At 32.3% G+C, this 25,752-nt stretch overlaps 4 protein-coding genes across 6 annotated transcripts; 3 read left to right on the top strand and 1 right to left on the bottom strand.

The window, feature by feature from the left end:
• Window positions 1-1,005: 1,005 nt before the first annotated feature.
• Window positions 1,006-4,442, top strand: LOC111312050 (uncharacterized). 2 transcript variants are annotated; one of them, XM_089762635.1, is made up of 4 exons: window positions 1,006-1,306; window positions 1,383-1,804; window positions 3,240-3,728; window positions 3,948-4,442. In XM_089762635.1, the coding sequence occupies exons 1-3, from the start codon at window positions 1,142-1,144 to the stop codon at window positions 3,679-3,681; spliced, it is 1,029 nt and encodes a 342-aa protein (XP_089618761.1). In that variant the 5' UTR covers window positions 1,006-1,141; the 3' UTR covers window positions 3,682-3,728; window positions 3,948-4,442. The 2 variants fall into 2 exon arrangements, with proteins under 2 accessions (XP_089618761.1, XP_022767733.2); XM_022911998.2 differs by lacking the exon at window positions 3,948-4,442 and having other exon boundaries at window positions 3,240-3,860.
• Window positions 4,443-4,857: 415 nt separating this feature from the next.
• LOC111312052 (PHD finger protein ALFIN-LIKE 2-like) lies at window positions 4,858-6,913 on the top strand. Of its 2 annotated transcripts, none has more exons than XM_089762641.1 (5): window positions 4,858-4,986; window positions 5,095-5,127; window positions 5,476-5,698; window positions 6,111-6,231; window positions 6,449-6,913. In XM_089762641.1, exons 1-5 carry the CDS (start codon window positions 4,896-4,898, stop codon window positions 6,701-6,703), a joined length of 723 nt encoding a protein of 240 aa, XP_089618767.1. In that variant the 5' UTR covers window positions 4,858-4,895; the 3' UTR covers window positions 6,704-6,913. The 2 variants fall into 2 exon arrangements, with proteins under 2 accessions (XP_089618767.1, XP_089618770.1); XM_089762644.1 differs by having other exon boundaries at window positions 5,632-5,698.
• A 611-nt stretch (window positions 6,914-7,524) lies between these two features.
• On the top strand, window positions 7,525-10,767 carry LOC111312051 (myb family transcription factor PHL6-like). Its single transcript, XM_022912000.2, has 6 exons — window positions 7,525-7,659; window positions 7,756-7,832; window positions 8,000-8,039; window positions 8,170-8,227; window positions 8,385-8,457; window positions 8,605-10,767. Exons 1-6 carry the CDS (start codon window positions 7,551-7,553, stop codon window positions 8,995-8,997), a joined length of 750 nt encoding a protein of 249 aa, XP_022767735.2. The 5' UTR covers window positions 7,525-7,550; the 3' UTR covers window positions 8,998-10,767.
• A 1,630-nt stretch (window positions 10,768-12,397) lies between these two features.
• On the bottom strand, window positions 12,398-14,873 carry LOC111312053 (jasmonate-induced oxygenase 2-like). Its single transcript, XM_022912002.2, has 3 exons — window positions 13,948-14,873; window positions 12,855-13,185; window positions 12,398-12,734 (listed from the first exon to the last, which is right to left on the bottom strand). The coding sequence occupies exons 1-3, from the start codon at window positions 14,448-14,450 to the stop codon at window positions 12,486-12,488; spliced, it is 1,083 nt and encodes a 360-aa protein (XP_022767737.2). The 5' UTR covers window positions 14,451-14,873; the 3' UTR covers window positions 12,398-12,485.
• Between the last annotated feature and the right edge of the window lie 10,879 nt (window positions 14,874-25,752).

The raw sequence follows: 25,752 nt of genomic DNA on the forward strand, positions 1-25,752 counted from the left end.
AAATATTTTGATGAGTTTTTGCAAGGGAAATAATAGTTTTATTGTATACTCCTAAAGTGAAGAAATTTTTTTAATTTTTTATCAAAATTATTTGAATAAATTAAAAATAATTTTCAATAATTAACTATTTGATAAAATTTTTTAAGACTTAATAGATAATACAAAATAATTGGTATGATTCTTTGAGGGGCATTATAAAAATATTATAATCTTTTTCATTCGTAATTGTATTGACAAATCTGGTTTGATTTTGTAAATTAAAATATATTTTTAAAAAATATCTAAATTAAATTTAAAAATTCTCTTTAAAATGGAACAAATTTAATTAAGTAATTAATTACATTGATGACTTTTTAAGCTAAATCTAATGATAGGTCTATGGATTTAGACCTTGTGATAGTTCCTGCCATGGGTGGTTGGGTCCAAAAAAGCTCCGAAATTCTGGATTTCCATGTATGACATAATTTATGCGAGTGGGATGGGAATGTGGAAGGCAGTCACTATTCTGCATCATAGCCTTTGATATCTGAAACATACATATAAATGGCATTGGTAGAGAAAGGCTGGCTGCCTATGCCAGAAAATATTGATTCCCTAAGAATTTCACAGATTTCTAATCTACCATGTACAATGGGGTTAGATCAAGTTGAAGTAATTCACATTAAGGATTTGTAACATTGCAAGAAGCTTCATCTCAATGTATTCTCTCAAATCAATTTTTTTAGCATTTCCTATTATCAGTTTTGTAGAATTGGCACTCTCTCTCTCGTTAATCTGAAGTTGTATGCTTATATTACACTGGCCGTGACATAGCTTTATACTGAAGTTTTCCCATTTTTTGTTAAAGGAAAAATCATAAAACAAATCTAAAAAAAAGTCTGTTTGGGCCAGAAAGCTTGGCAATTAAGCCTTTGACAATAAGATAATGGGCCTAAGCCTGATCCACCTTGCCTGTAAATAATTCTCCCCAGCGAATGGCTAAGCTCAGGCGATTTATCATTTATCTTGGTGAAGCAAACAAGCTCAAGTTGTATTATTAAAAAAATAAATAAATAAAAAATAAAAGAAACATATTTCACGGAGAGAAGAGAAAAATCCCCAAGCGGCAGCAGAAAGAAAGAAAAAGCAAAGAAATTGAAGAATGGGAGTTGATTATTACAAGACTCTTCAGGTCGACCGAAATGCAAAAGATGACGATTTGAAGAGAGCATATCGTAAACTGGCCATGAAATGGCATCCCGATAAAAACCCTAAGAACAAGAAAGAAGCTGAAGCCAAATTTAAGCAAATCTCCGAAGCTTACGATGTAACAATTTTTTTTAAACTTTAATTCGTTTTTCCTTTTTTTTTTTTTAATTAATGAAATCTTCAATTAATTATAGGTTTTGAGTGATCCCCAAAAACGAGCCGTGTATGATCAGTACGGAGAAGAAGGGTTAAAAGGCCAGATGCCACCCACGGGGGCTGGAGGGTTTGCGGGCGGGGCCGACGGGGGTGGTCCGACAATGTTCCGGTTCAATACTCGGAGCCCTGACGATATTTTCTCGGAGTTTTTCGGGTTTTCGAGTCCGTTTGGAGGGATGGGTGATATGGGCGGGTCACGTGCAGGGGCGTCCGGGTTCCCCAGGGGCATGTTTGGGGAAGATATATTTGGCTCATTTAGGGGTGGAGCTGGTGAGGGTTCTACAACTATGCCCCGAAAAGGACCCGCTATTGAACGAACATTGCCTTGTAGCTTGGAGGATTTGTATAAAGGGACTACCAAGAAGATGAAGATTTCTAGGGATGTTACTGATGGTAGCGGGTAATCTTTTGTTTTTAATTATATCTGATTATAGCTTTTTTGTTTTTGGTAAGTTAATTAACGCTTGGTTTTTCTATATTGATTTTGGCATTAGGATAGTGAATTTTCAGCTGGAATTATGTGTAGATCTAAATTTAATTTTTATTAACTTTGCATATGACTTGTTATTATTGTAGAACATCAATAATTGAATCCTTTGAAAGGTTTTTAGGCATAAGAGAACGAACAATTTACATTTCCAAGCTACGGGTATATAAGGTTAAGTCGCAAAGGCTGTTTACAAAAGTTGCCAAGTTTGACTTTTTGCTAAAAATTATAGTACTACTTGGTTATTAGGATAATAGGATTCTTTCATTTAAAATGATCGGTTGTTTCCTGAGTGATGACAAAGTTGCATGACGGTTAGTTTTGAACCAAGAAAATTGTTATTATTGAGATCTTACGGTCATAAATTTACATTGCTATTCAATTGAATCCTTCTCGCTTGAGGTCTTGCCGATTTAGATTGGTCAGCATTAGTCAGACAAAAGCTTTAGAAGATTTCCATATTAGGAAACATTGTCTATGGGGAATTTCATTGCACCAACTTATACTCTTTCTTTGTATTTGATCCTTCTTTCCTTCTTAGTAAAATGATTTTGTTCTTCAGTGCCCTTTCTCCTTTTTTGTGTAGTTTTTGCTTTGCTATCTTTTTAGCTACTTGAAACTTAAGCACTTAAGGGTCATTATTCGATTTACATTAGTGACTTAAGTGCCTTTCTTGGTATTGTATTATCTGTTTTAATGTTATGATTATCTCCTGCTATTTTGAGGCACTCTCCTCAAGGAAGCTTTTTACACTTTGTTCTCTGTCAATAAGGAATAGATTGATCATCAAGCTTTTTTGTATGTGTTTGTGACCAACTTTGAAGGTTTCCTGATGCTTAATCAAGATGCCTTTTTAAGTTCTATTGTTTATGTTTGTGTTTTTGGTTTGTGCCAAATTTGTAAACTTGGTGTCAGCCAATGACAACTAACGCATTTTAAACATGATGGTGGATATGCTGTGGTATACGCCTTTGTCCTTGATTAGCCAGCTGTTGTGCTTCACTTTAACCAGCTTATACATAGACCAGTAGGTTTTAGTTAAAGACACTAGTTGGAATTTTGTAGACTACAACTTTATATAAATTTAACTTACCATGTGAATCCAACTTTTGAAATCTGAAGATTGCATGCTGCCGATTGCTTATCTGCTTAAAATGTTAGAGCTCACAATTTTGCACTGTGTATTTTTATAGTGAGACTTAAGTAAGCAATTTATGGTGAACGAAGTTCCTACTTTTAATCATATGTATGTAGTATGGCCAAAAAAAAGCCCTGTATTTGTAGTTTTTGAAAACTCTTTAATATTTCATATCAAATCTAAAACTGTGATATGTTTTTCCTGTTACAGGAGACCTACTACGGTGGAAGAAATTCTTACAATTGAGATTAAGCTAGGGTGGAAAAAAGGTACAAAAATCACTTTTCCAGAGAAGGGAAATGAGCAACGAGGGGTTATTCCATCTGACCTTGTTTTCATCATTGATGAGAAGCCTCACAGTGTGTTCAAGAGGGACGGCAATGATCTTATTGTAACTCAGAAGATATCTTTAGTGGAAGCTCTAACTGGTTATACAGTACAGCTGACAACACTCGATGGACGGAACCTGATAGTACCTATTAACAATATCATCAGTCCAACCTATGAAGAAGTTGTTAAAGGGGAGGGAATGCCCATTCCTAAGGAACCTTCTAAGAAAGGAAATTTGAGAATTAAATTCAACATAAAGTTTCCTTCCAAGCTTACTACAGAGCAGAAAACTGGCCTGAAGCGGTTAATCTCATCTCCTTAAGAATTGGTGGTAGCCCTTTCTACCATCCGTCAGCCAACTTGTTTAAGGTAACATTTGTTTTCATTGTTTCTTTTTTTCCTTTTTAATTTTTTTCTTGGGAAGGAAATTCATGTGTTGCTGAATTGGGATTTCATAACAGTTGTCTAGGAGTTCATAAATTATTTTCCATATTTTCGTCTTCTCGGCTTCTTAAAATATTTCTTAAAGTAACTGGCCAGAGCTTATAGTTGAGGCCCTTAATATGGCTCCAATCTACCTTATTTCAGTTGACACGATCTTTTAGTCCCTGAGACTTTGAATTGGAGGTTGTACTTGACCAGTCCTTTGTGTGAGAAACGAAGTGTGGAGTGGTATGGAGCAGCTGAATTGGGTCTTCAGTTTAGCTCAGCCAGCTTTATCTATGAACAAGGAAAAGCCGCAAGTAACCGATTATGAAGTGTTCAGTAATCTTGGCTCAGGATGAAAGCAGAGTACAATCATTGGTCGTTATTTTGTTTTATTAAAATAAAAGCAATTACTATGGATTGGTGCGATGGAAAAACTAAAGCCGCCGATAGCGAATTGGGGGCATATGATGGGTAGTTAACCAGCAGGGCTGCTACTAGTTTTACGTTTGATCGAGTTTGTCAAATCGAGCGGTTTTGCAAAAGGATGTGGTATTCCAAAATCCCTGCCTGCATTAACCTAACAAGCAAGTTTAATACCATCATTATTATTATTGTACGAAATTGAAAATTGAAAATAACAACTTGTATTGCCAACTTTCAAACTTGTTCTATCAATATATATTGCTCAAAATTCGAAACACCCATTTCAAAAAAAAAAGGTGTGATGGCGGTTTTTCTGAATACAGTGTAGATTAGTGAGTGAGCAATCCGGTTACGAGGGGCACAACCAATGGGGAAGCGCCAAAGCGAGAAAAGAGAGGAGTGACACTAGCAATAACACATTCCTCTCAATTTCAATTCCATTCACCACCCCCTTCTAACAACCTAGCGTTTACTCAACTAAGTTCGACCCAAAAAAAAAAAAAGAAAAAAGAAAAACTGAACTCTGTCTGTCTCTCTCCCGTCTCCGCTTCATTTCCTTCAAATTTTTTTTATTTTTATTTTTACATTTACTTATGGTTTGTGTTTGGATCTCGATTCCCTCATGATGCCTCCTCTATTTCTATAGTTGGCGTAGATAAAGATTCCATTCCTTTATAATTGGCCATGGCAATGGCTTCCACTGCTCGAACCGTTGAAGACATCTTCAAAGATTACTCTGCTCGAAGAACCGCTATCCTTCGTGCTTTAACTTCTGGTTATATTTCTCACTTCTTTTTCTGCTTCAATTCTTCCTCTTCTTGTTTTTTCTCTTTATAGCTGTTTAACGCTTCCTTTCTGTTTTTTTTTTTTTCCTTTATCTCAGATGTGGATGACTTTTACGGACTATGTGATCCAGGTAATATCTGGTTGGAGATCTCTACTCTCTCTCTCTCTCTCTCTCTCTCTCTTTTCCATTTTCTTAAAATTTGAATTCTATTTTTGCTTTTTTTTTTCGGCAGAATTTCGTAGTTTTATTGTTTTTAACATGTCATCACTCTTAGATTTCTGCACTTGATTGGTTTTAGAAATTCCCTTTCCTGAAATGAATCAATTGTAATAATAAAGTTACTGAATTGGACAATTGCAATTACGTTGGAGATTCAACTTCTCTGATTTATGTACGAAAGGTTTTCCTTTTAGTTTGGGAGAGATCGAACAGAGGTTTACATGAGAGCCTTTTTTCTTTGCGTTTTGTTTGGTTTAGATAAAGAGAATTTATGCCTATATGGACATCCGAATGAAAGCTGGGAAGTTACTCTGCCAGCAGAGGAAGTTCCACCCGAGCTTCCTGAGCCGGCACTTGGTATTAATTTTGCAAGAGATGGAATGAACCGAAACGATTGGTTATCCTTGGTTGCAGTGCACGGTGATTCGTGGTTGATTTCTGTGGCTTTCTATCTTGGTGCACGACTTAACCGCAATGAAAGGTACTGTCTTGTCATTCTTTTTTTGCTTCATGTGTGGAAGGACCATGTTTTGGGAATGAGCTTTTGTAGTTATAATGTCATTGAAAATCAAGTTTTGTTTCATTTTTAAATTTTCATAGAAAATTACAGCTTTGATTACTATCAAGGAAGGCTTCCTTTTCTTTTCCCAGTGCAATTCAGTTGTTGGTCTAATGAGTTTTCAGTCTTGAACTATTTTTGCTCAGTTGGACTGTTAGAAGTCACTGATTACAGACTATGCAAGATTAGCAAAGCGCATACAGAAGTAGTTTCTTGTGGTTCTTGGCAGAGTAGAATTTTGATATATGCATGCATAGATGACATGCTATTGTGTTCATATTTTTCTGGTTTACAGAATACAACTTATAATTGTTTATTACAATTTTTCTTACAGGAAACGGTTATTTAGCATGATTAACGATCTGCCCACAGTCTTTGAGGTTGTAACTGAAAGGAAGCCTGTTAAAGAGAAACCAAGCGTGGATAGTGGGAGCAAATCTCGGGGCGGCACAAAGGTTAATCAATTAAAAGTTATTATTATCTGAGCTTGGAAGTTTCAATTACTTAATTTTTTCCCAAGTTGTAATGTGATTAATGCACAGTTTGAGATGAATGAGGCCTGCATAGCAACCCTAATTATTCCCTACAGTAAAGAATGATTTTCTTGTGCTTAAACCGTGCAGAGTTTAGATCTGTTAATGTTAGTCATTGACTGGGTTCTTTGCTTTATAGAGATCAAGTGATGGACAAGTGAAAGGCAATCCTAAGCTCGCAGATGAGATTTTCAATGATGAGAATGAAGATGAACACAGTGAAACACTCTGTGGCTGCTGTGGCGGAAACTACAATGCAGATGAGTTTTGGATTGGCTGTGATGTTTGTGAGAGGTGGTTCCATGGAATGTGTGTTAAGATTACACCCGCTAAAGCTGAGAGCATTAAGCAGTACAAATGCCCATCTTGCAGCATGAAAAGGGGCAGGCAGTGATAGTCACTAAATTGATGAGAACAGGACAGAGACATTTCAATGGCTGACAAGGGAGTGTAGCACTATTCTCGTGTTTGGTAATGTAATGAAGTTATCTTCAAAATGTCTGTTTATAATAGATGCTTTGAACTGGATGGAAGTTCTGCTTCCTCGCTGATACCTTTGTTTAAATGCCAACTCATAAATTAGAATTAGTTAATTTATGACAAATTTGTCGATTGGATAGGTGTGTTACTCTTTGTCTCTTCCTTCTCTCACAAGGCAAGGGAGGACTTGTGTCAATACAGGATATTCCCAAATGATACCAGTTAATGGGAGGGTAGATAATATAAGGACTGCTGAATGCCAGGTTGAGGTTGGAGCTAGCCCAAAACGGAGTATTTTAGATTTTAAGAGTGCTTTTTGTCTGTTGGGTTATACAATGGGCCAACCAGAGCCCTTCGGTTGTATTTCACCACAGGCTTGGTTTATTTTTTGGGGGGGTGGGGAGTTTTGGACCAGGATGGTCTTCATTGGTAAAACATTTTCTTTCTTTCTTTCTTTCTAGACCTTGGGGATCCTCGCCAAAAGAGTTTGAACAAGGAATCATTTCAATTGGAATTTGAATTAAATAATTAATTTGGATCTGCGAAATTTCTGCGAATTCCGACAATCAAAAGACACAGTAAGACATTTTAAGGCACCCATTAATCCTATCAATCTATTCTTAGTGCTAATCGCCACTTTGAACCTTTTTGTTTTTGGTTTTTTGGTTTCCAACTGTTTTCTGTCTGCTTCCCACCTAATTATAATCTCCCTCCTATGACAGTGCAAATGCTCGTGCTACAATCGAGCCATTCTATCCACAATGCGTCGTCCTAGTCGCTCTGATGGCTTAGCCAAAGAACGCCTGAGATGGACTCAACAGCTTCATGATCGATTCGAAGAAGCTGTTAATCAGCTCGGAGGTCCAGATAGTAAGTTTTGAGTTAGGAAATCAGTTTAGTCATGGTTGGCTTTCTAGATCTCGTTAGTTTATGGTGGGTGATGTTTGTGTAAATTTTGGTTGGCAGGGGCGACACCAAAGGGTATTCTGAAGGCTATGGGCGTTGATGGACTGACCATTTATCATGTCAAAAGTCATCTGCAGGTTAGTTAAATGTACCTTCTTGCCTATTACATGAAATGCCTTTTTTTTTTTTTATATATAATTTTTGCTTTAGTTTCAAGATCATATTTAAGTATTTTCGTTGATTTATCCTGTAAACATTCAAGTTTCTTGATCTTCACCAACCGATTTCAATATTATTTCTTCAGAAATACAGGATTTTAAAGTTTGTTCCAGAAACAAATACGAGTAAGTTGAATGAACCTTCAGTCCTTCTCTAACATTGACGTTAGGGAAAGAAATAACTAATTGAAAGATGGTGATCCTTTGCTGCTTTTGATTCTATCTCTCTAACTTTGATGTGATGTTTTAACTGCAGAAGGCAAGTTTGAGAGACGAAATATTTCAGAAATACTGCCTAATTTTGGTACAACATCGTGAGTTAACGTTTCCTTTCTGTTTTACTGGGAAATTGTTGCAGTAATTATATATATATAGATATATATATGTATGTATGTATGTATGTATGTATGTTTGTGTTCACTCTAATAATTTGCCTATTGTGTCATTGCTGTGATTGAAAAATCATTGAAGAGGTGCTCAGCTTAATGAAGCCTTGCAATTGCACATGGAAGCACAAAGAAAAGAAGGCGATAATCAAGTCGAGGTATTTCCATACATACATACATACATACATACATACATGAGCAAAACATGAAAATTTTTAGATTGTCTGTTTTAGTTTCTTTGCAAAGAAGAAAAGTATAGCCTCAGGGATGTAGTTTACTCAATTTGTTGAGGGTTTATGTTGAAGGTTCAAAGGAATTTGAATATGAAGATTGAAGCTCAGGTGAGATTCCTTGAGAGAATTTTAGGCGGACATAGGAACCGAGCCATCCCAACAAAAGCTAGCAAGTCATTCTCTCCCATATCACTGCCCTCACTATGTGAGGAGTCTGAGTCAAATGTAAAGGATTTCGAAACCGATTCTGAGGCTGACAAAAATGAAATAGTGTCCGGAGAAACAATTCAAGCTCTAAAAAAGCCTGGAGTCGAAGATAATTTGGCAGCATCGATGTATACATTTGCATCATTCAATCCAGATGCCTATGACCAAAATATGCTTCTTAACAGGGAAGAAAATATCAGCAGCTTTCCCTGGAATATCCCAGTTTGCTCGTCACCCCTGGTACCCAGTTTTTTGTGAATTTTGCCACAACTTCCATACATATATATAATTGAATTTGTAAAATAACTCAATAATACTTGCTTGATTGCTTTCATGGTTGTCAAATTAAACGGTTGAAGGGGCATATAACTTTTAATTTTCTAAATCATGAAAGCAATCAAAATCTTCCTTTCATTTATATTCATAATGATATATCTAAATAAATTTTGTAGCATTATAGAAATGCTGCTTCATTATGTAATAAAAGAGAGTGATCTGATATATCTATACTGGCTTTTCAGGTGGGCTTGTAGAGCATCGATTGCTCATATTGTAGTTAAAATTAGTAAGAATACATTTGAATATACATCGAATTCTACTGCATTGCATTGCAGTTAATGTAAAATTCGACCATCTTTTAGCCACGTCTCTGAATTTCAGTTTTCTCCTAGAATCCTTGGGTCCACCTTAGCTTGACCTTTCCTTTGTTTCATTTTCTTCATCGGTCAAGCAGCGACACAAGACAACAACATGAGCAGTTATATGTCAATGGCCACATTATTGCATTGTCCATTGGGCTTAAATGAGAGGTGACCTGAGTAATTAACTGCAAGCGAGATCTGGGCTGGTCTGGTCCATTGCTTGTGAAACACAGTCAAAAGTTTTAAGCTAAGCAAAGCAAGAAATGTGGAACACATGGCCGCCTAAGAGGGTTCTGTTCGAAGTTAAACCAACAACCTTAATTCAACATTGCAGTTGGCACTTGCCAGCTAGGCATGTGTTAGGATAATATCAATGGGAAATGGGAGTGAGTAGTGAGAGACATTTAAGTTGAATTTATTGGCACTTGCCAGCTTGGCATGTCTTAAGATAATATCAATGGGAATTGGGAATGAGCAGTGAGAGATATTTAAGTTGAATTTATAAGTTTGAACTTTGAATCATAATATTTTCCAAACAATGGAGAGTATGTTAAATGATAACTTCAAATATAATCTTAAAAGAGTGTGTTATTTGTCATATGATCCTTTCACCGACAATTGGAAGGAAAAGGTGAATAGACTGAAAGAGCTGTCACCATTAAACAGCTTCTACCGAATGATTAAACGTTTTGGCAGTTATATATACTAGTAATAACTTCTACCCTGCCCAGCCTGCCACAACTGAACATATAAAGAAAGAAAGATAGAGTTGAGGAAAAGTTTGAAAGATCAAAAGCTTTAAAAAAACGTGCTGTGATAGTATATGGAATTAGCGTGTTAAATTTGGAACGAGTCAAAAAGGCAAAACATAAAGGACGTGTAAAAAGTTGTTGTTGTGGACATGTCATTAGCACAAGAAGAAATTTATAGAAGAAAAAGCAACGTGTGGATTCTTTATTTTATCTTTATATACGTTGCCCATCCGAGTTAAGACGTACGACCGAAAGTGGAAGACCATTCCTTCTCAACCCACTTGTGACTTACACCAGAGGCATATGTAGGCCACTCACTTTCAAGCCCCTGTATATGAAATGTGCTCCTGACTCATGGAAATGTCTCAAAGCTACAATCAATTAGTATGCTTGTACCCTCGATCGGCTCTTGTCAAAGCAGGAACCAGGAGGCTGAAATATATCCCTGCTTCCTTATAATATCTCAGAATTTAACATGCAAAAGCTGAGAATCGTGGTGGCCACTAGAACTAGAACCCAGACCCGGATTTTTTGGACCTTTAGAAATATCTTATTCTGTATGATATAATTAGTTTTTCATCGAAGCACAAATGGTAGGAAACAAAGATGGATTTTTTTTATATTTAAAAATATCAGATATTGAATTCTAATGATAAAATTAGAAGTCTAATTCTTTATTAACAGACAATACGTATATCAGCAGGTATTGAATTTTATGTATGTTTTAGTTGAAAAGTATATGCATTTGTCACGAGATCAAACATATAACTTAAGAAGTAATTGATTTAAAGATTTAAAACTATTTAAGTCACTATTAATGTGAGAGTATATGAATTTTATATTATATATATCAATCAGTTAATCAACTAGGTTTGTATGTGTGGAGCAAATTTCGCCACGTTTACATAGCAAGTAAATATCAAGGCAATAACCATAGATGTTTAGATTTTATAAAATTTATATCCCAATATTGAAGAAAGAGTGAATTAATGGTCACCTATTGTACTACACGATAATGGCTCACACATTGTCATTATTGTATAAGTTTTCAGTTGACATCTCGGTTTCAACTTTCGGCAGATTAAGTAAAGCTATATGTATTTATAGCCCATATGATAAAGAAATTGAAATAATTAGCATAAGGAAAAACATGAAACTCATTGTTACTTAATGTTTCACCTAAATTCAACCATATCATAAATTATTCATTATATAATCAATTAGTGGGGAGCATTTTCTGGTCCCAGGTTCTATCCTCGTGCCATTATTGTCTGCCAGATGACTTGAAAAGTCTGTAAGAAAGAGATTTAGCTGACTTAATTTGTTATATCAATCAATCTTGAAACGAGGAAGCAGCTCATAGTCATTGGTTAATTTGCGTGTGCGCCAGAATGCCTGATTCTGAGTGTATACGTAATTGCAATTCATTTTGTTTCTTGCGTTAGTCCAGGCAACAGCTCCAAGTCCTCCCAAATGACAAGGCCGAAATTAACTCTCTAGATTTTTCACCCTTCCCTATATATCTTTTTATTAGGAGCGTAATTGATTGAATTTTGGTCAATATAGTATTAAGCTCAAATTTTAGTTTGATTTCAAATTTAAGGTTTGAAATTTGGTTTAAGCTTGATTAAATTTTATTTTTTTAATTCGAGTTTAACTCGAGATAGAGATTGAGTTATTCAAGTTCATTTTCGATTAACATATAAAAATAAACTCAATTTTTATATTCGATAAAAATTCAATTATTTATACTCGAATTCGAGCTAAAATTTAATATATTTTATTAATTAAAATAATTAAAATACAAAAATTCAATTAAACTTGTGAGTTAATCAAATCGGGCATAAAAATACTTAAACCCGATTCAATTTATAAATTAAACTATTTGAGTTTGAGCTCAGTTCGATAATAACTAAATCGAATTTAAATTTCATTTGAGTCAAGCCTGAGTATTTTACAAGTATTAATATATTATTTATATTCCTGTATTTTATTTCATGAAATATTGAGGCAACTTTCAATATCCAATGCAAGTGTGCAAAGGCTCCAAAATTGACACTGGCAACAAGTTTTATACATGCATCCACTTAATCATTTTGTATTTTGGGGTCTCATTTGACTCAGGCAATAATATCTAGCAAAAGGCATTGAGAATTGAGAACTTTCGTAATAGGACACAAATCGCTTCCTGAAATGCTTGCATACAGTAATTTAACATGTAAAACTTCAAATAAGCTTAGATCAAGCGGTCATGTTTAGAAGCAATTTGAGTTTGAAATTTAGAGTATTATTATTTAAATGCAGCGAGGCTATTGCCACACACTGTTTTATCACATAATATTAAGATTTACGACTATCTATTAGATTTCAAAGATTCAACTTGTGCTTTGCCACAAGGACCCTTCGTCCTAATGTAAAGTCTGTACTCATCAAAGGTCATGGGATTGTATAGTGCTGGCCGGTCCTCACTTACAAGCTCCTTGGCTGGTTCAATGAGTAAATCACTCTTGGGGTTGTAGAAGAAAGCTAGGGAGACGCGATCTTTTTCTGAATTCACGATTACACGATGTTCAACACTCTTGTAAACTGCATTGCTCAGCACCTAAACATGTATCATGAGAATATCAATATATACTTAGTATTCTTGAAAACATCGTGCGATGGGAAAACAGGAAAATTAAACAAATAAAGCAAAGTTGCAATATTAAAGAGAGAGAGAAACCTGAATCTGATCTCCAACGTTGACAATGAAAGCATTGGGAACAGGCTTCACAGTGATCCACTTGTCATTCTTACGAACTTGGAGTCCAGCTACGTCGTGATCAGGCAGGAGAATGGTCATGCCACCAGGGTCTGAATGAGAGGAAAGACCTAGTGTAAGGTCAGGTTGAGGACACTTTGGATAGAAATTGACCCTTAAGCAGGCACCAATATTTTCTCCACCAAAGGCATTCTGTAGATAGTCTTCTTTTAGTCCCAGATTTTTAGACATGGCCTTGAGCAGCCTTCCACATAGTTTTACAACTTCAGCACCATATTCTGAAACCAGTTCCCTGCATCCGGATTGAACTGTTAATGATTAGGGATTAATATTTTTATAAAACAATATGAAACAAATACCCTTATCAATTTTCATCAAAGTTGGATCTTCTAAAGGATTGAACACCTAATGATTAGGGATTAATATAATTTTATGTTGATCAGGGATTAATATTTTACCGAATTTCATTTTCTTTCTTTCCTAGGGTAAATTGTCCTTAACCAAAAAGTGTGAATTTGTTAACGTTGGGGATTCAAGGGTCAACAAATTAATCTTGGTAAGATTAGTAAAGATTCAAGGGTCAAATCATCTCTATTGGATGCAGCAGTGCAATTATATGGTATAAGTATATATGTTCTAACCAAAGCTGGGTTTGGATATGTTGTTTTTAAATTTCGCCTTAATTGTAATGTGGTATATTTCTAAGCTTTTAATAATTCCATTTTTACTTCATTAATCGTATCCCTAGCCTTTGAATTTTCTTCTTCAATCTTCAAAAGAGGAGATTAAAGTTGATTCAATTAAGCTCAGTCAAAAAGGGTATTTAAATCGTGAGAGACATCACTGGCAAAATGTAAGCTTAGTTGTCAGTTGACCAAATCTTAAAGTCTTACTCTTCTGTATCACTTTTTGTTCTTTTTAGGAAGATGTAAAGAAAACAGAGATGAATCTCTTTTGGGCAGAGCGACAAGAAAAAACATATAATGTAAAAAATCATCATATCAATTTTTTCAAAAGCTTAGTAAGAGATTTGTAATCAATGAGTCAGGCTCACCTGCAAGATGACGGCTGTGAAGGCCACTTGCTTTGATTCCTCAACGAAACGGGCATGTAATGAAGAAAAAAGTAATCACTCCAATCAAGGATCGCACCTTTCTCCACTCCCAAGCGACTACCGTACCCTTCATATGTACTTGGCGTGTTGGCGTACTCTTGTTTCACTTCAACCGGCAAGTTAAAGAACTCACGCCAAACCTCGCGCGTACGCCTCATCAGCTCATGGCTAACCCCATGGTTCACGGCCTGGAAGAAGCCCCAGTCCATGCACGCGCTGGAGATGCGTCTCAAGGTCTCCTCCTGGAGGGCACGGTCTTTGTTGAACAGGTTCTGAAGATCAACAACGGGAATGTCAACATCTTGGTTGATTTCAGAACCAGGCTTCAAGGCAGGCCTGTCTCTTGGTGGCTTGATATATCGGTCTGGAATGGCACGCATGCCACTCTCAGACAGATACTGGACTCGAACCACTGGCTCAGGCCAACTCTGGAGACAATTCATGTTAATAATATTTCAGGTTTTATTTCTTGGAAAAAACGCAGAAAGAAGAAAAAAAAAAAAAAGAAAGAAAGATATAGCTAGGTGTAGCGATGGTGAAAAGAGTAGAGGGAGTGAAGGGGTTTATATAAGGATTGGAAATTGGGAGAGGAAGCAATTTTCGGACCCGTGATGAAGTTGATTAGCTCATTGCAACAACAAAAAGTAGGAAAGAAAATATTTATATTAATGGAAAGAAATAAAAAAAACAATATTTGAGTGATGAAACTTTTTTAGTGATATATATAAGCAGAGGGTGGCTAGCTTTGGCTTTTGCTGGGTTTAGGTTTGGGTTTGGCTGGTTGAACAGAGAAGAGAAGAGTAGATTTGAGTATTAATAGAGCACTGGAATTGTATTTGGACAAGCGAGAGAGAAATTGTTTGCTTTTGACTCTGCTCAGTGAAAAGAAAGTAAGCAAAATTAGCACTACTACTAGTAGTAGGTTTCATCTTATCTTTGTTTTTTTCTTTTTTAATTTATGCACGTGTGTTTTTTAGGAGGACAGCAACATTCTGGGGCAACTGGAAGTTTCAAAAGTATACGTGGAAATTATGGTCCTTTCCTTTTTTTTTTTTTTTTTTTTGTGTTAGGTCCGTTAATTAAAAAAAACTAATTTTTCCTTTGAAGTGGAATTTGGAATTTCCTTTTGTTTTTGAATGATTTTGGAATTGTAAAATATATTATATGAACAAGAATATTCCCTTTTCCATATGAATACTTTTTATTTTTACAAAAAAATAGGAGAAAAATTTGAATACATGTAAATAAAATATTTAGTAAATCAAATGATTAAGGCTAGGAATTGGAGATGGCAAAAGAATCTATTTACCAATTAACTTACTATTTTGAGGTTGCATGAATAAATTCACAAAAAAATGAACTCAAGTTTTTTTTTTTTAAATAAACTAAAAACATAAATGCATGGAACAATTTCATTTGACTTAATTTACCTAATGAACTCTAAAAAAAAATTCTATATATCTTATAATATTGATTTTTGTTTTTTGTGATTAAATTTATGTGTATAGTATAAACAAGGATAGCTAGGAAGCCAATTAAGTTTACTTTAAACAATAAAAAAGGAATGGAACGGTTTATTTCAATAAGCATTGAGCATTGAAAAATCCCGGCCGCTATGAAATAGAATAGAAAAGGAACGATTTATCTTGTACCTTTCACATGATATTATATGTTTCAAGTATGAGTATATTTATTTATGAGTCAGGCCGAATTAGATTTAAGTTTAAAATTGTTTGTCCAAAGCTTGAACAAGTAGTCCGATATTTAAAAAAGTCTAAAAGAATATTATAATTTTATTATAGTCAAAATAAAAAATAAAAAATAAATATCAAATCCAATGAGTTCATTGTTTGGGTAATTAAAAATGAATTCAAATCAATGTATGGTAAGGTTCTGATTGATTCGGTTACGTGATAGTCATAAATTGATAAGAAGTAGCACTAAAGTAAAGACTTCATTCAATTATTTAGCTTTCTTTTCCCTCAAGATTTCAATTTAAAACCACGTGCGATTCAATTAAAAACCACGTGGGTTTGGCAATTGGCAATTGACAATTGCCAATCGGCAATCAGCAGCTTTGATGGCATTGGCAAATATCAGTCTGTTTGTTGTTATTAAATGAGCTAAACTAATCACGCAAGGTCATCAAAAAGTCTGCGCCCCAATTCTACCGACTGCATTGGATAATTATGCCGACATACAAATGAAAACATCAATATATATATATATATATATATATATATATTCTCTCTTACATTGAAATGCATGAAGTTTTTATGAGAGTATATCTTTGTCAGATGGATATCAACCACTGCTGTTCTAACCGACATTATATATATCATAAATTCATTGTTTGGTCGAGCCGGTTCTTGGCCACTCCTCGACCATTTCTGGTTTTTTTCTTTTCTTTTCTTTTTAAAATTTTTTTCCTTTCTTTTACGTGTATGGTGATTGGTGAAGAATCAAATGAAAACCCATTAATTAGGGATGTGTATCAATATTTTGTGTTGATGTTGAAAACTGGTCAGGAACATGAAGGGTGGAAATTTAATTTTTTAAATAAGTGTAATCCTCCCAAAATAGTGAATTGATCAAGTAATTGGGAAGCAAAAGAGTATGAAGGAGAAAAGACATGAGGCCGGTGAGAGCAAATAGAGGAAGACATATATACCTCATCTATTAAAGTGGGAGGTGGCAATGGCATGGGGAACATACCTAATCAAGAGATATGCATGCCTTCCCTCTTCTTCCAAATCCTATCCAATTGAAAGGAAGAATAAATAAAATAAATCTATTGTCTCAAGTTGCTTATACTGTATTATCAAACGCAAAACATGTACAAACAAACCGGCTTGTTGGCCCAATCATACTCTCTTTTGCAGCTATATATTAAAAAGAAATTACATTCAATTCGATGGACAAATTAATGATTCAAATACGTACTCTTTTATTATTATTATTATTCAAATGATTCATATACATACTCTTAAATGTATGATTCTCAATCATTTTAATAATTCAATCTCTCCAAAAACTTTTTTAAAAAATTACTATACTGATTACTGACAGCAAATTAGGCCAGCATGGTCATCACTTCCACTTTTTCCGCCTAATAGGACGTTTTTCTTGCGTAATAAATTCGTGATGGAATGGGCCAGTTCCTGCCGCAGACAATTCGTTTTTGGTGTAGCTTTAGTCCTACATGATCCGTTGATTTCCTTCTTTATATACTACATTACAAAGGTTTAAATTTATAGTCACAATCATATTTTCCATTGTGTTATATTTATTGTGGTTACAAATATAATGAATAATTTTTTTTTTTTTTGTTTTTACACAATTCACCAAAAATGAGGTATAAATAATTTTATTTATGAAAACTTTTATTTGATGATATTTAAAATAGTTTGTAACATTTTAATTCCTTGACAAAATAAATTATTAATATTTTTATAATATAGCTGAATTGGTAATATGCATGTTTATGAATTTTATGAACATGACCATTATAAATACATAAGATAAACAAAATAGTATCATATATGAAACTAAGTTTTGTTTTCAAGTATACAAAATTAAGCTCATTAATTTTAATTTGAATAGAAATATAATAGCTGAAAATTTCAATATTTTAAGGGAAAAAAGTAACAAAATACTTGACAATCTAACTTAAATCAAATGCCAAAAATATAAAACAATTAAAAATAAATTAAGTAATATCAAATTTTAATCATTTAAGATTAATTTTTTTAAACGATACTAATACATATACTGAAAACTCATGAAAATAAAATTCATTATTTATCATATCTAGTTCCTTTTTAAATCATCCATAAAACTCATGTTTTCATTTCTCACAAATCATTTGATTTTTATTTCCAAAATTTTCATTAAAAAAAAGGAAAATAAAAAACTAATTTTAACTTGACTATATATTATGAGTAGAGATTCAGTTACATTAATATAAGTATTAATTACACTTTTTATCTTTAGATGAAAATGGTTTAAAATTTAAAATATTTATTTTATTCCAAATTTAAAGATAACAAAGAGTATAACACTTACACTAGTGTAAGTGAATCCCTCTTTACAATTATACATGTTAAAGACTGATCATGAATCATCTAATTAGGTTATATAAATGTATATATCACAAGTTTTTACATTTTTAAAGGAGATCTTATGAGCTTTTTCCATACACAAGTTAATCATGACATAAGATATATATAGGAAATTAGAAGAAAAAATTAGAGAGACATGGCAAGAAAACTAGCCAATTATTAAGAAGAAAAAGGTCGAAACCCATTTGGGAATATAATTAAATACTACTAGAGGTTTCAATGAGGCCTCGTCTCCTCTTCCTCTATGAGTCAATTACCATATTTTATTATTATTTTTGTTAAATAATGAGCAAATTACTTGCTTCTCTATTTAACTAAAATCTATGCGTACATTAATGCCTAAGAAAAATGAAAATAGGGATAGTGTTTGGTTTGATAAAACGTGCAGAGGCATTTTTCATTTTTATTTTTTTGAAATATAAAAAATAAGAGTAAAAATGTGTTTGATAATAAAAAAATGAAAATAAGTTTTTGGAAAATAAAAATGACAATGGCCTCAAATATTAAAACAAAAAAATATGTTTTCAATTATTTTCTAAAGAATGCTAATTACCTTTTTTTGTTTATATTTTGCGAGTTAAGAAATTGATCCCATATTTGAATACTTAATTTGGAAGTTATTAATTAAAATATATGTTATATATTTATAATTAAATGTCATTAATAAAAATTATTTCCATAATTGCTTTTTTTTATTTTGTATTTCTTGAAAATAATTTTTATTTTCATTTACCAAATACATTTGCTAAAAACAAAAACTATTTTCTAAAAACTAAAAAAATATTTTCTTAAACCTAATAAAGAAACGAAACATGAGAAAAAAATATACAATATAAAGGTAAAATGGCAGTTGAAGTTAAAGCTAGTTACCATACTCAAAACGTGACAAAAACCTAATTAATAGTGTAACCTTTTCTTTTCAAACCGCTTATACAAGCTATAAGTTCTTAAATATCTATTAAAGATTAAGAGAAAGGATTGTAAGAATCAATAATGTCATATAATTGTTTTATACTATCCTTTTTGTTAAAGATTAATTAAATGAAAATCACTCTTACCAATAACTTTTTTACCGAATGATTAAAAGAAAAATTGTGACATGTTATAAGGTTTGAATTTGAGTGCAAACAACCTCAACCCCCACTTCCAACATTAAAAAAAAAAAAAAAAAAAAATCATACATACCATTTTATATGTTCAACTCATAAGTTAATCATATAGGTTACATGTTTATTTCATTCTATCATTAATTTTGAGATTTTACATCAATATAGATTACACTTCTTAAGTGACATAAGCGTGTTTATATTTTGACTTTAAGAGATGATCTCTTTAAATTATTATTTGCAACAACTGTTTATCATCAAGAAAATATAAAAAGTATGAGCTAAGATGTGAAGTTCCCAATTCAAAAGGTTTGATCTTATCTTGTCAATATTAATTTCCTTTATTATTTTTCCTACTCTTTCATCTTTATATTGGTCAACAATTACTTTCATTTAATCTATTTATTTTTACATATTTATAGTGCACAAATTAACCAAAATAGAATCTCAAATTTTTTTACTTTTATTTAATCTATTTGTTTTTACATATTTATAGTGCACAAATTAATTAAAATAGAATCTCAAAAATTTTTTTTGCACTTTATCCCCATCTCCATCTCTAAAAAAAAAGGGGTTGTTCTTTTTAATTTTCATCAAAAGTAAATTAATCTAATTACTTATTCATTTTCAATAAGATTTGTTGTTACTTTACATTAAAAGTTTTAGTACTTGCTAGTTACTAGTCTATGTGATCTTAAATTAAAAAGTGCATAAAGAAAATCTTTTTAAATAAATAAATTATTTTTAAAAGCAAATTAAGAAAAAGAATAAACAAAACATTTGATAACTTCAGATTCTGATTTTTTTTTATTTATCCAAAAAAAGTTTACTGAGAGATATCATTTTTATTATTTTCTTTAATTTAGGAAAAGAATTAAAAAAAAGAAAAAAAAGAAAAAAAGAAAGAGGAATAGAAAAATTAAGATTAAGTGGCCGCATCATGAAACTTAGACCAACCAAGAGATGAAACTTAACTGAAGTGGAACAGCGAAAGACGTATGGCCGACATCACTGGGACATGACCAAACTGTACTTTTTACATTTGGGAATTAAAACACGTGTCAAACGTTGCCGAAATTCAGACCAGAAAAACAATAAAGTATCTCATAACTCACAACCATACAACCACGTGGCCAAATATGTTCCTGATGTCACCTTCCTTTCTTACTCGCTTTCCTTGTATTCAACTCATTTACCTCTTTTTTTTTTTTTCATTTTAATTTATTCCATTAAAATAGATCGTTTTCATTAATTTAATATCTCTTTTTATTCATCTTCCTATTTTGCTAATTTTTTTTTTGTAAACATTCAATTTTACCTGAGACATGCGACTTAATCCTTGATTTTGATTTTGTCGAGACCATTAAGTCTTGAAGGTGTTTTTTTTTTTTTTTTTTTGACTCTAAGTGAATTTATTTCAGTTAATATTTAAGCTTTTAGCTTAAAATACAGTTTTTATTTTGTTGATGCTTTGAGCCCACCAATTGTTGCATAGACGTGAGCTTTTGCCCAACCCATATTTTAGTTTCATTTTATTTTTATGGATTTTAATGAAAAGTGAAATAAACTAAAAAAAAACTAAAAAGGAAAGAAAAGAAAATCAAACTAAAGTTTCTGAAAATCCAATAAGGAAGGATATTTGGGATTTATTTGCATAAAATTGGAAACCAAATCAAAGGGCAACCATTGACTATAATCAAACCAAAATAAAATCCCAAGATTGAATCTGTTAAATGCCTAAAAATTTGTTAAAAAAACACCTATAAATCATGCCAAAGCACACAAGAAAAACGGGAAGGAAAATACTTGAGGGAAATACACAGAAATGATAGAAAAGTTCCTTTGCATTCAAGTTTTATGGGAATCGATTTGGGGTTTTGTCTTTTAACCTATTTTTTTTTATGGGATTTGGTTCTTTGTTTGGTCTTTTTTTTTTAGGATTTTTTAGAAAATTCTAGATTTAAATTTTGAGATTTTTTAGATTTATATGAATTTTTTTATGAGAGTTTGAGTTTTTCGATAAAGATTACAGCAGTCGAAAATATTTCACAATGGTCGGGTTCTGAGTTCATTCAATTTTTGGGTAAAAGATGATTTTTTTTTATGGTTGGTTGAAATTTTTGGCACTGGAATTTAGGTTTTATTTTGTTCTCCAATTGGGTTTTTAGAGAGAAAATAAGAAAAAATAAAACTAGAAAGAAAGAGAGAGAATGTGTGGGATTCTAAAATATGAAGAAAAAAAGAAAAAAATTGCTTTTAAAGATTGTCAAAATGCATCGTTTAACTTGCTCAGGGGATTCATGTGTTTTTAAATGGGTGATTCCACACCCGTGTGACCCATTGGTGACCTGGAACTCTTTTCACCTTAAGTCGAGTCACCTTTTCAGTCGAGTTCCTAGTAGTTTGTGCTGATTTGTGCTTGTTACCACACTCCTAAGCCACTAAGCCGAGCCGACTGTTAGTAATTTTGTTTTATATGTTATTTTATTGATTTATTTTATATATTTATTCATTCATTTATTTATCTATTATTTTTAAATATATTTTTATAAAAACATATATATATATATGTATAAATAAAAAAAAAACTTTACCAATAGTTTAAAAGGCAATCATCTAAAAAAAAAAGAGTTTTACCAACATATTGAAAGACCTTATAATTTTATTTATTTCAAAAAATAAAAATAAAAATAAAAAGTCTTACTAATAGATTGGAGGGCCAATGTTTCTCAAAAATAAAGTTTTACCAACTTATTAGAAAACCTTATAATTTAAAAAAAAAAAAAGATCAATTTTGTAAAATAAAATAATAATATTTTTTATATATTTTTTGCATAAAATCTTACCAACAGATTAAAGGATAATTTTTAATAGAAAGTCTTACAACAAATTGGAGGATATTTTTTACTATCAACCTGGTTTATAGATATTTATTTTAGAAGCAAAATTAAATGAATCCAAAGATGAAGCCTCTTTAAAACATGACAAATAATCTCATTAAATACTTCCGAGGTAAGGAAATATTCATAAATTATTACCAATATATTGGAGTAATTTAAGAAAATTTTTCAATATCAAATTATTTGGTAAATTTTAAATATATTTTAAGGCTTGGATAATTTAAAATCAAATTGATATCATTTTTTAGATGGATACTATGATAGTGCTATAACATTTCTCACGCATAACCATACTCTTGAACCTAAATTTTGGTTTTGTAGACTAGAATATACTATTTTTAAATACCTAAATTAATATTGGAATCTTCTTTAAATGAGACAGATTCTATCAAATGACCAATCACACCTTATCAAAAAAGATTGGTGGTAACTCCTTTAGTCTATGTCTAGTGATAGGTCCACGATCTGTACATTAAGATAATTTGGTGACTTACTAGGGAGATCGAAAGTCAAGCCAGTAAATAATTTATTGTTATTTAAGCCTAGCCTAATAAATTTAAGATCTTTTTTCTCTTGCTTGTATTTTATTTATTTATTCATTTTATATATCTGTTATTCATTTGCATATGCCAAAATGAGCTTTACACCCTAGTTTTATCCTTTAGGAGGGAGTAAAGTACCTACTTTTTCGTAAGATTTCATGTCTTTACATAGGTTAGTGAAAAATCCCACTCAAATTGAACCATTTATGCTTGTAGCCTATAATGGGTAATGATTAAAGTGTTTTACTAGTCTATAATAGACAATGATATAAAGAAATATTTGGAAACCTTTAGATTGTCAAATCTTTGAACCTAGCATGTAAATAAATTCTAATGGTTCGAAGTTAGAGTCATGCCTTCCCTTATGTTAAAAATTCCTAAATAGGACATATGATGGAAAATTTATTCTGCTTGTAAATTTATGTATTGTTTTTTCTATATATATTATTTGCATACTAACCCTTTATGTTGTCATTGGTATTTATACATTATTCTTTGTATATATTATATGCCTACTAACTCTTTTTTTTACTATGCATGCATTCATATCATTAGGTTTAACATAAAGAGTAATTGTTACAAAATAATTTTAACAAAAAAAAAATTTTAGTTACATCTATGGAAAGCTTAGCAAAGCCCTCTACTGGCTTGAAAAGGGAGCCTGAAGAGTTGAAACTTGCAAACAAAAGGCTAAAAAGGAAAGTTCAAGATTTGAACAAGAAAATAATGAATGGAAAAATTTGTTCGCTAACATTAACATGACACAGTCATCTACCAATAGAGAACTGGTCCAACTTTTAAAAGCAAATGGATAGTTACAAGCAGAGCTATAAAAAAAAGAGAAAGCACTATCTGAAGTACAAAAGCACATCCAAATGCTGAATGGAGTTGTGGTTGAAATTGAAACACAAATAAGAGCTGTGAATGAAGAGTGCGAACAATTAAAAGAGGCATATATGAGAAAACATAATTAGTTGGAATCCTTACTTGACCAAATCACTTTGGCTACTTACAAAGCCAAAGACATGGTAGAAAAGATTAAAAAATGGAAGATAAGGGTGCCATCAGTGGGAACACATGGCCAAAAACTGCTAAATTTCCTTAATGAAGTGCAAAGCCAGTATCAATAAATTAAGGATTTGTTTTCTCAGTAAATTCTTGACTTTTCATGACTATAATATTGAATTTGGTTAGAAATAACTTTTAATTCAATAAAGATTTTTTTATAACAATTGTTATGTGGTAAATTCTCCTTATTGCATTTATGCATTTTTTTGCATTCATTCTTATGCATAACTAATAGTTCTATAAACATCATTCTAAATTTACACTATAATTATGAGAAATCAAGGTTCTAGGATAGCTCAACACCAGTATTACACCTATACCCAAGCTAAAAGAATAGAACAAGATAATACAAGCCGTTTTAAGAAATTAGAAAAGGCCCAAAAAGAGATTAAAGGAGAGTTGAACAAAATCCTTGAAGCATTGGACAAGGTAAATAAAGGAAAGGTGGTAGAAGAAGATATTTCACATGATGTTGTTAATCCTTTATATCTTTTGAGTTATGGCTCGTATCAAGCCCAATTTATTCCAAACTTTTCATCATAATAGTTTACAATTTCAACAAGCTATACTTACTTAGAAATGCCATATGCACATAGCAAAAGGAATTTTCAAGGCTATAAAAACCTTGTCCTTGCTGAAAAGGAAATTAAACTGGCACAAGTTCTTAATTTGGACATCCCAAAAGAGAAACTGAAAATGGTTTAGGCTATGAAAGATTTAAAAGCTGATTACAAGATGAACATGCTCGAAGAAAGGTTAAAAGTTATTGAATGGATAGATTTTTATGGCTCTATAGATACTATCGGCCTTTGTTTGGTCTCATATGTTGTGATTCCTCTGAAATTTAAAGTTTCAGAGTTCGATACTATAATGGCACTAAATGTTCGATAGCTCATGTCACCATGTATTGTTGAAAAATGATTACCTACAACATTAATGAAAAGCTATTGATGCGTGTATTCTAAAATAGCCTTATTGGCTCAGCTGCAATATGTTATATACAACTAGATCAAACTCGCATCCCTTATTAGAATAAACTTGCTCGAGCATTCATCAACCAATGTTGCCACATCATTGACTTGGCCCCTAATTGCGTTTCTTTACAGACTATAGAAAAGAAAGCAATAGTCTTTAAAAAAATATGCCTAATGGTAGAAGACATAGCTACTCAAGTCTAGCCACTACTAACCGAAAAAAAAATAATAGTTCTATTTGTGAGTACTTTAAAGTCGTATTATTATAAAAATATGAGAAGGAATGCTACTAAAAACTTTACTAACATGGTAATCATATGGGAGATTATTGAAAATGCTATCAATAGTGGTAAGCTTGAAGAAAAAAAACCCAATAGTATTAAAAAGAGGGGATGCCCAAAAAAAAAACTAAAATCGAGGTTGTGAGTTTTTAGAGGTAATAGTTCAAAGGTTATGCTTCATATCCACCATATGTTCATCCTGTTTACTACCCTGCAATAAAAAATATTGCATAACCTTTTTATTAGCCTTATTACCTAACCATGAATAACATCTATCCAAGCTTTTATCAACTAGCCTTTCAAGCACCTGCATATGGGCCTAGTCCTGTCACAACATCAATTTCAAGTCTTAATTATCAAGCGAGTAGTTTGATGGGATCCAGAGGCAACCAAAAGAGAGTTCGCATTGATCCTATACCCGTAACCCACATTGAGCTATTTTCAAAATTGGTTAAAAATAACTTGGTATCTCTAGTTCTTTTGGACCAATTGAAGTAACTTTATCCCAAATGGTATAATGTTAATGCCATATATGATTACCATAATAGGAATGTGGGTCATTCTATAAAAACCTACTTTGCTTTTAAGTATAAAGTGTAAAGTTTGATCTAAGCAGGCTTGGTAAGCTTTAATGAATCATGGGAGTTGAATGTCAACAAAAGCTTTTTACCTAATCATCCAAGGGTATAATTATGGGATGGCTAATTTGAACTACTTGTCATTTTAGGATTTCTTTGGAATAATGAACTTCTT

Source organism: Durio zibethinus, chromosome 1 (assembly GCF_047325235.1).
Source record: "Durio zibethinus cultivar Kanyao isolate XHJ-2024 chromosome 1, ASM4732523v1, whole genome shotgun sequence".
Taxonomy (NCBI): domain Eukaryota; kingdom Viridiplantae; phylum Streptophyta; class Magnoliopsida; order Malvales; family Malvaceae; genus Durio; species Durio zibethinus.